This window comes from Trichosporon asahii (assembly GCF_000293215.1).
Source record: "Trichosporon asahii var. asahii CBS 2479 unplaced genomic scaffold scaffold00053, whole genome shotgun sequence".
NCBI classification, from domain to species: Eukaryota; Fungi; Basidiomycota; class Tremellomycetes; order Trichosporonales; family Trichosporonaceae; genus Trichosporon; species Trichosporon asahii.
The window spans coordinates 1-11993 of record NW_014040871.1 but is presented as its reverse complement, the minus strand read 5'-3'; the positions used below and the strand labels follow the sequence as shown (position 1 = coordinate 11993).

At 59.1% G+C, this 11993-nt stretch overlaps 4 protein-coding genes across 4 annotated transcripts; 1 reads left to right on the top strand and 3 right to left on the bottom strand.

Moving 5' to 3' along the window:
• Window positions 1–1105: 1105 nt before the first annotated feature.
• Window positions 1106–1657, bottom strand: A1Q1_03146 (uncharacterized protein; the record flags this gene model as incomplete). Its single annotated transcript, XM_014323599.1, has 1 exon — window positions 1106–1657. One exon carries the CDS (start codon window positions 1655–1657, stop codon window positions 1106–1108), a length of 552 nt encoding a protein of 183 aa, XP_014179074.1.
• Window positions 1658–3171: 1514 nt separating this feature from the next.
• A1Q1_03145 (uncharacterized protein) lies at window positions 3172–3801 on the bottom strand (the record flags this gene model as incomplete). The annotated part of the gene is made up of 1 exon (XM_014323598.1): window positions 3172–3801. One exon carries the CDS (start codon window positions 3799–3801, stop codon window positions 3172–3174), a length of 630 nt encoding a protein of 209 aa, XP_014179073.1.
• Window positions 3802–5423: 1622 nt separating this feature from the next.
• Window positions 5424–7464, bottom strand: A1Q1_03144 (uncharacterized protein; the record flags this gene model as incomplete). Its single annotated transcript, XM_014323597.1, has 2 exons — window positions 5424–6911; window positions 6979–7464. 2 exons carry the CDS (start codon window positions 7462–7464, stop codon window positions 5424–5426), a joined length of 1974 nt encoding a protein of 657 aa, XP_014179072.1.
• Window positions 7465–8340: 876 nt separating this feature from the next.
• A1Q1_03143 (uncharacterized protein) lies at window positions 8341–11511 on the top strand (the record flags this gene model as incomplete). The annotated part of the gene is made up of 1 exon (XM_014323596.1): window positions 8341–11511. The coding sequence occupies one exon, from the start codon at window positions 8341–8343 to the stop codon at window positions 11509–11511; it is 3171 nt and encodes a 1056-aa protein (XP_014179071.1).
• Window positions 11512–11993: the final 482 nt, after the last annotated feature.

The window sequence follows — 11993 nt, the reverse complement described above, 5'->3', positions numbered from 1 at the left end:
TTTCCCACGGTCGATCACCACTCTGCACCTGCTTGCACCTGCTTGCACCTGCTTGCACCTGCTTGCACCTGCTTGCACCTGCTTGCACCTGCTTGCACCTGGGAAACGGTGTCGGAGAGTGTCCCTCGCAGATGCAAGCTTTCCCACAGTTGATACACAGCTTCAATTACCGTTAACGTTCCGAAGCTCACTCTCATGTCGTGTCTAAGCCTAGCTATCTTCACTGGGGATCCGTCTTGGTTCGCTGACTAACCTTGTCTCAGCTACGGTGCCGAGCACATAAAAACCTGAGTCGTGTGGCACGGCGAACTCTGCACTCGAGCGCAAGGCACTTAGGAGAGCACTGAGTCTCAGCTTACCCTTTTCAGGTCTCAGCTGAGTCGCCACCATGACGAACCTTGCCCACATCGCGGTGCACTGGAAGGCCATCACTAGCTGCCAAAGCGAATGATCAGGTTGCGGTTGATGGATGACGACGATGGCCTGGTCAAGTTCTGGTCGATCCGCTAACACCCCCGATCGCGCATGGCTGGCTAGCTTGCCGCTCACTTTCTCTTTCGAACCTTAAGTCAACTCGGCACAATGGCGTGGGGCCGGTAGCTCACGATGAGCACATAAACCAGGGAATGTGGGAGGAAGACTCTGCGGTCAGCTTGTGGAGAGTGATAGCAGCTCACTCGACCGCGATGTTAGTCTGACTTGCTCGTTCCCCTTGAATTGACATGCGGAGGGCTGCTCTTGGTCGTGATGGGAAGGGCTACGCCGATCTCGGGGGAGGATGCCGCACTCGAGAGGGTGAAGAGGCGTGAGGTTGGCAGAGGGAAGAGAACGGAAAGTGGTTGCTGTCTGGTCAGCTGCATCCAACGTCACAAGGGCGGAAGCGGGCGCAACTACCGCCGGTTGGATCTGCCGTCGAGCTAAAAGCGACTTCGCCTTGTATAACGGGACTTTCAGGTGTCAGTTGCTGGGTATCAGTCAGAGACATCGAGTCATCGCAGGCAGCAATCCCGTTCTGCTGCTGGGCCTAGTCAAAGTAGATACCGCATCGCCAGAGCCGTCGCCGAGATCTTATCCATACACATCCACTCCATTAGCGATCGGTCGGTCACCAGTTGATACCGAGCTTCTTGAGGGGGTTCTCCTGCTTCGCGCTCTTGAGGTCCGAGATCTCACCCCTGATTTGCTCCAGCTGCGACTGCAAGTCCTTAATCTCCAGGTTCTGATGCACGAGCGCAGCGATGAACACGCATCCGATAGCCGTCGCGATGAGCTTCGGCCCCGCCTTGCCCGCAACTTTCCACACGCCAAGCGAGAGCGAGTACCCAATGAGCGGAGAGAGGAGCATTGCACTGATACCGAGGATGAGAACGGGTACGGCGGACCAGTCGGACTTGACGCGCGGCGCACTCCAGGCCGTCAGGACGAAGCCGGCGCCGAGGGCCGCAAAGGCGAGAATGAAGAAGGGGAAGACGTCACCGACGTCAAGCGTTTCGGAGAGGACAATCTCGCTGCTCTCGGTCGTGTCGCCACTGGTGCCGTTGGTCTCGACAGTAGCTACGGCAGTGGGGGCGGCGGAGGCGGCTCGCGACCGGGAGGGGGAAGATTGGTGAGAGTGCGTCGGCGAGTTGCCGCGAGTCGAGGAGCGGGTTGAGGGCATCCTGGTTCGTATCTTTCGGATGTTGGGATGAGGGCGAATGTCAAGGAGAAGAGAAAGAGACGATGTCCGCTCTGAAGCGACCGTTGGAATTAGCGAAGTGGTGGATGTAGAGGAACGAATGGAGCTAGGAGTTGGATCTCTTGGACCGGGTGAAGTAGGCCGAAAGTGGGAGGATCCAAGAGGTGTAGGCGCTGCTGACGGGAATTCGCGGGGTCCCCGCTCTGACGATGGGCGGCACAGGCGGCAGTGGGTTTGTTGCGCTTTTGGCGTTCACATCGTATCATGCATTTCCATCATGCCATGAGCAGTTATGACTGCGTGTCCAGAGGACGAACAAGCTGCAGGAATGTTGATACCTTGGGTTGCCCATGAGGGAGAGTTCGAGGCCGGTTCCGGACGTCCTTTCATTCTCAGAGATCAGCTCGGGACGTTCAAACTGTCGCGTTTCCAATGGGGACACGATCCATTATGACGATCTTAGCAGGTGTGGCCATGTCCAACTTTATGTCCAATATTTAAGGTGTTCGCTTTTGTCTCGATTCCCTCCCATTCTACTTTGCTCTCTACACACCCTTCGGGCGAAGCCGACGGTCCTTATCTAATCCGATACCGAAATTGAGAGTCTCCAGTCAGAGTTCCTTGGTCGGCCGAGCCGAACTGCTAGCGGTCAGCCTGTACCAAGATGGAAGGTCATAGTCCCAGGTAAGAGCGCGCTCAGCGCTGTTGATCTTTCCATACTTGCTGCTGTCTCTCGGTCGGCAACGAGTGTCCTCCAGTGCAGGTTCCTTCCAGCTGCAACATCGCAGGTACGACCTCAGAACAGCTAAGATCTGTTATGGAACCGCTTTCCTGGTGCCTTAGCCCAAGAATGGGGTCTGTTCCAGAGTTCCAGACGCAGAAAGGAGGGAGTAGAAGTTCTGCGTGCCCACGTGTTTTACGTGAGCGGTGGAATCCAAGGTGTTTCGCCACCCAGATCTGAGGTCTTCCAGCCATGACCCTCGGAACTGAACTCTTGCCTCGGAGAATAGCCCAGCTCCAGTGCCCCGGCATAGCCCTCCAGAGCAGTGCTACAGAGCTGCGGGCAACTGAGTTCGAGTGTCGATCGGGCAGCTTGCGCAAGCCTGGCACCGAAGTTTTCACAGGAACCAACCACCTCTGCCTGCCTTCGCTTGCGTGTTTCCTTTGTGCCCAGAATAGCTCCGCCCAAACTTCCGTCCTACCCCTCTCCTGACTGCACATTCTGTTGGGATTAGACACAAGATGCAAGGGATTGTCTATGCATAGTTCTATTGTACAACGTTGGCCGATTCCAGTGTCCGGCAATCCTGAAAGTCTAATGACGCCCCGGCTGGAGTCAAAACTCTCGAGACGCCACCGACTGAGCGATGATATGTCTGTCTCCACTGAATGCCAAAGTTTGCTGAATGCTGGATTGAGCATTCATCGGTGTAGCGAGTGATATGGTGGTGCGGCGGGCAGTGCAGCGAGTGAGGTATCGGAGATTAAGAAGAGATCTAGTCCTCGTCCATCCTCTCGTCCGCGGGCCGACCGGCTCCGTCCTCGTCGGCGTCCTCCGCCTCTCCATCGCCAGCGTCCAGCTTCGCCCCTGCGCCCATGAGCTTGGCTCGGAGCACACACCGGTCACGCGTGTACTTTGTCTTCTCCCGCTCCAGCGCCGGCTTGACCTGGACCTGGACTTTCTCGATCAAGCCCATGTCTCGGAGCGTTTTGAACAGGAACAGTCTCCGATTATTCAAGGAGAAGTAATACGGCACGAGCTCGCCGCCCTTGCCTCCTCCAGCGACGGTCTTCTTCTTCCCTCCTCGCGGCGCTTCGTCCTCTTCCTCTTCGCGGGACGAATCGCCTCGTTTCCGCCGCCCGCCCTTCTTCGCCCCACCCTTCCCGCCGCCCTTGCCCTTCTTGCCGAACGTGTCTGGTGCGGCAGGAGCCTCCTCAAAGTTCTCGATGACGGTGATGTAGGGGATGTCCTCCAACTTGGTCTCACCGCGCACGATCTCGTCCAGCGTCTGCTGGATCTGCTTGTTGCAGCCCGTGAAGACGGGACGCACACGCGCATGCGTAAAGTAGATGTCGTACGGGTCCATCTCGCGCAGCTGCCGCCCCTGCGCCAGTTTACGAGACATGATGTCTTCGTGCCCTTTCGATGTGTAGATAACGAGATGTTCGAGCCCAGTCGGGGCGAGTGCGGAGCTCGATGGGTACCGCGAGAGGAGGAAGGTGCGGCCGGTCGGGAGGTTGCGTGTGTGCGACAGGTGTTGCACGTGGGAGAGTTCGGATCGAGAATGAGTTTACGGGCAAGTGCCGCCTTCAGAGATTGATTCGAAGATATCTGCCTATAAGATTTAAGATGTGGTGGTGGCTTCTGTCGCTTGAGCGTGCTCGCTTGTCGATCGATGGTGGGTGCTGGCTACGCATCGATCACGATCAGGATGGACTTCGCAGGAAAGTTGAGGGTGGAGGTGGAGGTGGGATCTAGGCTTGCCAGCACGTGGTTGAAAGGTCCCGCCCCCCACCTCGCGCCTAGTGATTGAGAAGCGTGACACGCCTAGCCCACGCATGTATCGAACCGCTTGACGCGACGTAGCGATGAGTGAACACTTTCGACGCCATCGACGCCTCGCATTACCAAAGTTGAGACTTTCACACCTCGCACTCGTCGAAATCAACCTGGAGGCTGCGTATACCCGAGCCTCGGGCTGAGTACTGACGGCGTTGGAGGCGTCCGGTAGTTCTATCATCAGCCTGTTGACATCTTCAACCGCTCCCCTTGCGGGTGAGGCGACGCAAGCAGCTACCTCGCAATATGCGAGCTCCCGACCCGGGATGCGCCTCAATACGCTGTACGAAACATCTGAACGGGCGGAACAAAGATGAGCGGCAGAACCTCATTAGCAGCTCCGTCATCCACCGGTTGTCCACGGGCCAGCGAGCACTGGCACGGATTGTGATCGCACGCCAGTGCGTGCACGCCCTGCGCCTCGCGTGATCACATGTCGTATTCAACACGGGTACCGCAGTTGGGTGCCCGTCTCTTGTGCATCCCTTGAAATGCATCCCTACGAAGACCTAGCGGGAAGCAGTGGAAGACGCGGGCTTAATGCCCGCCTTCATTTTTCGACCCTTTGAAGCCAGGGTTGGCCCGTAATCAGATAACGCCCGTATCTGATTGGGAACTGCCGTGCTTCGATTTCGGGCGAAGTTGGCAATCAACCAACCAGGACGACGAGCCTGCCAAGTCGCCGTTGGAGCTATTCGTGAACTCTCTGCGCCGGGTATGCCGACACTCTGCTCCGCTCGCTGGATATTCCCAATGCTGCAGGGACTGAAGAAGAGTTGGGCTGCGCCGAAAACGCCGCATGCCCTGCCCTTGCGCCAGCGACGCCAGCTGCGCAGCCACCTCAGGTGAGGTACTATTATCAGATAAGCCTGGGGTTTCGACGGCTGCCGTCAGCCGCGCAGTTTGTCATGAGCTTGAGCTTCGCAGCCGTCGCGTCCCGTGCAACATCTCAGTCGGGCGGGACGTCACCACTTCTGAACCTCGCGCAGACAGGCCGGTGTACGTTTCAGTGCAAAGTCTCCCGGAGTGCTCCACGATCGTTCCATTCGTGACGCCATGCATTATGTCTTGGGGTATCGCACCCTGCTACAAAGCCTTCCCAGCGAAGGATGCGTGTCTGCGTGTCTCGTGATAGATTCTAGAATGGGACCTCTGGTCCCTTTTGATGGTACTTGGTAGATAGATGGCTTACCAGCCGAAAGTCTCCTGGAAGAGGGTGATCTCGGCCTGGCCATTGAAGACGGCCTTGGCGGTGTTGACCTTGGTGACGGCCCTGCGGGTGTCGAGCGACAGACCAGTGGGGCCACACACGCCAACTGCGAGGCCGGCAGCGTCGCGGGGCGTGTGCTCGATCTCCTCGCGCAGGATCATCTCAATGTTCGAGCGTCCGCGGTGGAAGCGCACGTGCTTCGAGGCATTGATGTCGAGACCGAGGGACGAGCACTGCTTCTCATCGTAAGAAGAGGAGTCAGAGAAGGCACCCGGGGCACCGCGGGAGGCGCCGCCCTTCTTCTCGCTGTTCGGGAACTCAGACGAGTCGCGCGGCGTCTCGTCCGGGCTGTCGAGGGGCGAGTCGAGCGGCGAGTTGTTCATCGTCTCGTCCTCCACCTTCTCCGTCGGGTGGGCGGGAACCTCGTCGGCGTTCGGCTCGTCCGCGGCGTGGGAGCGGGTGACATAGAGGTTTACCTGAACGTCGACAGAGCCAGAACCCTCAGCAAAGCACTCATTCAGCAGCGGGGCAATCCAGGAGGCATAGGCGTGGTGACGGATGTTCCAGATGACACGGACACGGGCGACGGCGCTGTTGCCGGCCTTGGACTGGCGGACAATCTCCATCAGGTGCGAGATCGAGTAGGTGATTCCAGTTCCTCCGGCGATGAGGACGGCCGAGCCGAAGTGGTTCAGGTCGTGCGGCGTGCCGTACGGACCCTCGAGGTAGCAGTTGAGCTTGTCGTCGACGTCGGCCTCAAGACGGTTGATCAGGCGGCGGGTGAAGCCAGTCTGGCCCTTGACGAGGAACACCACATCGCCGCGGGGGTTGGGAATGTTGGCAATCGTGAAGGGGTGCTGCTCGTAGCGTGCGAGGGCGACACCGGGCATGGTGATGAAGGCGTGCTGACCGGGAGAGAACTTGAACAGCGGACGGCGGACAGTGAGGCGCACGACCTCACCCTCGAGCAGCTCGCACGTACACGAGCTGGTCTCCTCCCTCTTGCTAGGCACGCAGAGGAACCAACCCTTGTTGACAAGGAACATGCGCAGGAAGCCGAGACCGCGGTCAAAGCCCCAAACGATGAGAGCAGCCCACGCCCAGTACCGCAGACGGCGGAAGTGGAAGTAGCAGCCAACGAGGAACATGATGCACATTGTGACGTGCACAAAGAGGAAGGTCTCGTACAGCATGTGACGCACGAAGCGGAACGAGGTGAGGAACATGAGTGACAGGCCGATGATGGCGACGACGCCAGAACGGAAGAGGACTGGGTCGGTAGTGGGGCCATGGTGACCGAGACCCTTCTTCACCCAGAGGGTCCAGTGCACCCACGAAGTCAGGACGCAGACACGGGCAGAGGCACGGTGCAGGTAATTGAGCTTCTCATATGAGATGCCGGTGAACCATGATACGATGTTATTCTTAGCCGCCAAGCCGACGATCAGGGGCAGCTGGGCGAAAGACTTCACGTCAGCCAAGGCTCAAATCCGTTTCGGTCACATGGGCAAATGTGGCCGAAGGGGTACTCACAGCATATCCCATCGGGTTGGCGAAATCGCGGGAGCCCTTCCAGAACGTGACCCAAGCGGTCATGCCGAGGACAATACCGGTGTAGGCAGCGGTCCAGAACCATTCGGCGGCAGACGAGTTCGAGTAGATCCAGGCCGGGAAGACCTTGACGTAGGCGTAGTTGGTGCTGATGGCATGGAGGGCACGGCCGAAGGCGGAGAGGGAGCGGGGCTTGGACTCGGTGCTGACGATGCCCTGGGCGCGAAGGGGTCCGACCTTGCGGCGGATGTACCAGGCCTTGGTGAGGTTGTAGACGTAGAGGATGGCGCAGACACCGCAGATTCCGGCGAAGATCCACCAGAGGATGTTAAAGCCGAGAGCCTGGTGCGCTCGGCTGGCGGCCTTCTTCGCAGCCTTAGCAGCCTTGGCAGCCTGGTCTTCCTTTCCGCCGGCGGCGCCGCCAGCAGCAGCCGCAGCCTCTTTGGCTCGGATGAAGAGATCGCTCATCGTGAGGAGTGGTGTGTGGTGTTGGGGGATATCTGATAAAGGCTGACCCTGCGAGTTCTTATATGCCGCTGTCTACGAAGAGCACTAGAGGTCGATCGGGACACGAAGCCGCAGAGGAGAGTCACCAGAGCAAATGAAATCCTCCCCTCGGGTCGGCCCCTCTCATCGGCAACATTCGTGGATCTGGACTGGGCACCCACTCGTTCGCTTCAAGTTTGCAGGACTCTCCTCCCTCCTCCGCATGCCGTCGGGTACTTGCATCTGCTCCAACAGCGCTGCTTTCTCCCCCTCGTTTGAGGGTTGAATCGGGGCAGCCGCCGTACAACTCACCGAGCAGGAGCAGATGTGGAAGCCAGGTTTTAGATCAGAAGCCAAAGCTTGTCACTTCCCTGTGATCCTGCGATCCCTGCGATCCTGTCATCAGGGATGCGCAGGAACGGCCCTCAGGGAGTTTGCAGAAACTTTACGACGCTTCGGCGGCTTGAACGACGCGCAGACGAGCGTCCATCATATTTTTCGGGCGAAATTCATCATGACCGCCACGATTTAGCCAATGACAGCGCGCGGCCCTGCGACATTGCTCATTGAACGAACCGTAATTTCGGTGAGAGCTGGCATATCCACACACCATCTGCGCCCATCCACACAAAATTCAGGGTCCTGGTTGTTTAGTATGCGTTGGACCCTGAATTTTTGATCCCGTTGCATATACAGCTTATGTAAGCCCACCATATGCATCTCGAACGCGTTTCCTCGTCCAACTCGCGTTTCAACGACCTTGTCTCTAGCTCGTTCTCGACAACTAGCGCGAATCCTGCTACAAACTAACGTCCCTAGCGTCCTACAGACCCCAGGCTATCAGCTCGTACAACAACCATGCTTGAAGAACCCGTGTATGCCCCATACGGCACTGCCCCCTCAGACGACCTCTACGCGTACCCGCAGGGTCTCGATCCTACCGCAGACGCTTATCTCGAGTGGCTCCGCGTTACTGAAGATATCAGTGACGCGTATGAGACCTCGGAAGAGCTCTCTGAGCTATCGGACTCACGTTTCGACCCTGTTCTGCCACCCCCCCCTCTGACCGGTCGGAATGACACTCAGGACGGTCTCTTGCAACCTGAGGCAACGACGGGCCCTGACGCCACCAGGCGCTTCCAATTTCAGGAGACTATCGCCTCGCACCTCCAGCAGCACACGGCTGTGCTTTCCGTGCCGCCTTGCCCCCTTTTCAGCGCTGCCAGCCGGTACGAGTTGGAGGAGGAACTCTGCCAGTGGGCCCTGGATCATGGCTTCATGTTTAAGCGGCGTAGCAGCCCTGCACGCGACCGGAACGCCTCTGCCAGGCGTCGACTCACCTTCTTGTACGTCTGTGTGCGCTCTGGCAAGCACCAGGACAAGGTAAACGCCTCTGGGCGTCAGCGGCCTGCCAGAACGAGCCTGACAGGCTGTCCGTTCGGTGTGAGGGTCCACCTCTCTCTCCACGACGATAGGGAGAGGTACACCGTTGTAGGACCCATTGCTAGGGACAGGAGCACCACCCACAACCACCCACCTATCCAAACGGGCGAGTTGCCACGTATGAGGCCCATTCACCCCGAGGTACAGCGTACGATCGACTCGATGGCCCTATCGCCCGCCTCACCTATTGACATCTTCTCTCACGTCACCAGGCTCTTTCCAACCCAGGCGGCCAACCTCATGCTTGACGACATACGCGCGACGCGCCGGCGGGCCCGTCGGGCCCAGTTGCTGGGTCGAACGAACGCTGAGTTTCTCCTACGATACCTCGAAGACAGGGCTCATGAGCTGGGTCTGCTCTACAAGCTGGATCAGCGCGATGATGACGACACGCTCGAGGGCCTCATCTGGTCGACGAAGACGGCACGAGCTCTGTTCCATCGGTTCTGCAGTGTCATGGCCATCGACGTCACCTACAACGGAGACCGTCATGGCCACAAGCTGCTGCACATCGCCGGCTTTACAGCCACCAACCTCTCTTTCACCGTTGCGCTCGCTGCCATGCCTGATGAGACTGAGGAGACCATCACCCGCTACCTAGGCCACTTCCTGGTCCTCATGGGTGACGTCAAGCCAGCCTGCATCGTCATGGACAGGGCAATGGCCATCCGAAACGCCGCGAGAGCGCACTGGCCAGCGGAGCTAACCATGATCGTCCTCTGCATCTGGCACATCTTGCAGAACCTGCGCAAGGCGTTCTGCGACGCCACCTGGGAGCAACGCCGCGCTGCACCATGGCGTGAGGTGCCAGGCCCTGCCGGCGACCGGGCCAGGAGGGCGAACCTGGCTCGTGCGCGACGGCCGCCCGCGGCTCACCTGCTTGTCAGGGACACCGACGGTCGAGTTATGGACCGAGAGGACTGGGACAAGGCGTCGTTCGAGTTCAGGACCACCTACCAGGCAATGATTGTAAGTGCAGCCTCCTCCGAGGCCCTAGAGGAAGGTCGCCGGGCCTGGAAAGAGCAGTGGACCGGCGAGGTTTTCAACGATCTGCTCCTTCCAGCCATTGAGGACGGCCTTAGGTACGTTGACGAGGATGGCCAGTACTTCGTACACTACCATATCAACCGGCACCCTCACTTTGGACAGCGTACGACCTCGAGGTTGGAGGCTCTTCATGCAGCCCTGAAGTCGTACACTGGCGATCGAGCTGCTCGCGGGCGAATGACGATCGACCAGCTCGTCATCTGCACTCTGCCTCGCTTCGAGAACCAATGGAAGGACGTTCTAGCAGCCATGGACCTCGAGAGTGGCCAGAAGCCCGTCGACAACTCGTACGCTCTCTTCCAGAACATCAGGACGCTCGTTTCTGAGTACGCCATCCATTATCTCCAACGGTTTCAGGTCGGGCTGGCCACAAACAGCGTTCTTTGGAAGCACGGGCACCGCCAGCGTCCTGATGGCAGCCCTATCCCTGAACCTAAGCCATGCACCGGCCAGTTTCAGGCTTCTCTCGGCTTGCCATGCGCTCACACCATCGCCGAGGCCATGGACACCATCAACGGGGGCTCAGGATCGCTCGAAATGAAAGACTTCCACGTCCAATGGTGGCTCACGAAGTCTCCGAGGATGAATCAGCTCAAGAACGACGTCGATGAGGCCATTGCGAACGGCAACGGCCTGCACGATCTCGAGATTGTCGACAGGGCCGGTCTCCGGCGTCTCCGAGACCCAGTCTCCTCTGCTGCTCGGCGTGCAGCGGAGGAAGCCAGCGGGGTGGCCTCCTCCCAGCCCAGCGGTGGACGGTCCAGCCAGCGGCCTCTAGCGCCCCGCCGAGCAGCGGCTGCTCCTCGACCTCGGCGTCCGCAAGCGAGCAGCGGACGGCAATTGACACAGGCGGAGATCGCCGCCGGTGGCCCTGGAGATGGGATGGAGCGCTGTACGGCGTGCGGGCAGCATCATGACGTGTCCTCGCACCCCTGCCGTGCCGCTTTGCAAGCGGCGGCAGCGGTGGCAGAGAGCCAGCGTCGTTTGCGCACTCGTGATGGCGTTGAGCGTGCCGAGGGCGACGAGTACGGCATTGACGACGTTACAGACAGCGAGTTCGAGGACATGGACCCTAGGTATCGGAGGCTGAAGCCCGCCATGGTGCCGTGCTGCCCGTTCTGCCAACGAGACCACAAGCGGCGTTTCTGCAACCGTATGTACGAGTGGCGGCGTTGGTGCGACGCTCGAGACCTGCGCGCGGCAGCCAGCCTTGCAACAGACCAGGTTCCGGCCACACCGGCGATTGGAGGAGCAGTGGACGCCCCTCGGCCCTCGGCCTCGGCGACCTCGGCGACGGTAGGAGAGTGGCGACCCTCTACACCCGACCGGACATGGCCAGTCCTCCAAACGCCGTCACCAGATGGACCCGAACTCGAGGACATCCTCCGCCAGGCAGACCTCCGACATGAGGCAATGAGGACCCTGAGGCTAGGCTCAACGGAGCCTGCGGAGAGCAGTGTGTGGGCGCTGTCTCGGCGCTTGGCGAGCGCTCATGGCAGCCCAGAGACCGTCATTCGAGAAACCCAGTTGGAGGAGTAGGTTCGTTGGTGGGCAGGGTCGGAAACGGTGTCGGAGGCCTCGGACATGGCAGCGACGCCCTCAACGACGACGAGCACACCCCTAGCTGCCACTAGGGGGGCGCTCGGCGTCGTTGAGTCGCCGTACGCTGTCCGAGGTGATGGCCAGGTTCGACCAGGTCGAGCGAGACTTGACAGCTCAAAGCCGCGAAAAGTAGGAATTTAGTAGTTTTTTCACCGCACACAACCTGAACTTGATAAAAGTCGACTGCCTCGCGTTTCTATGCATAGGAAATCACACGTAATGATCGAGTTGAGTGCACGAGTTGCACGTCGTTCTAGAGCGTACAAGAGAGTAGAAGGTGGCATCAACAAACGACCCAACACACACGTCATTCACGTGGAAGTCTGCCTGATACGAGAGGGCGGTACCTGACATGGCACGAAAACCCTGAATTTTGTGTGGATGGGCGCAAATGGTGTGTGGATATGCCAGCTCTCATC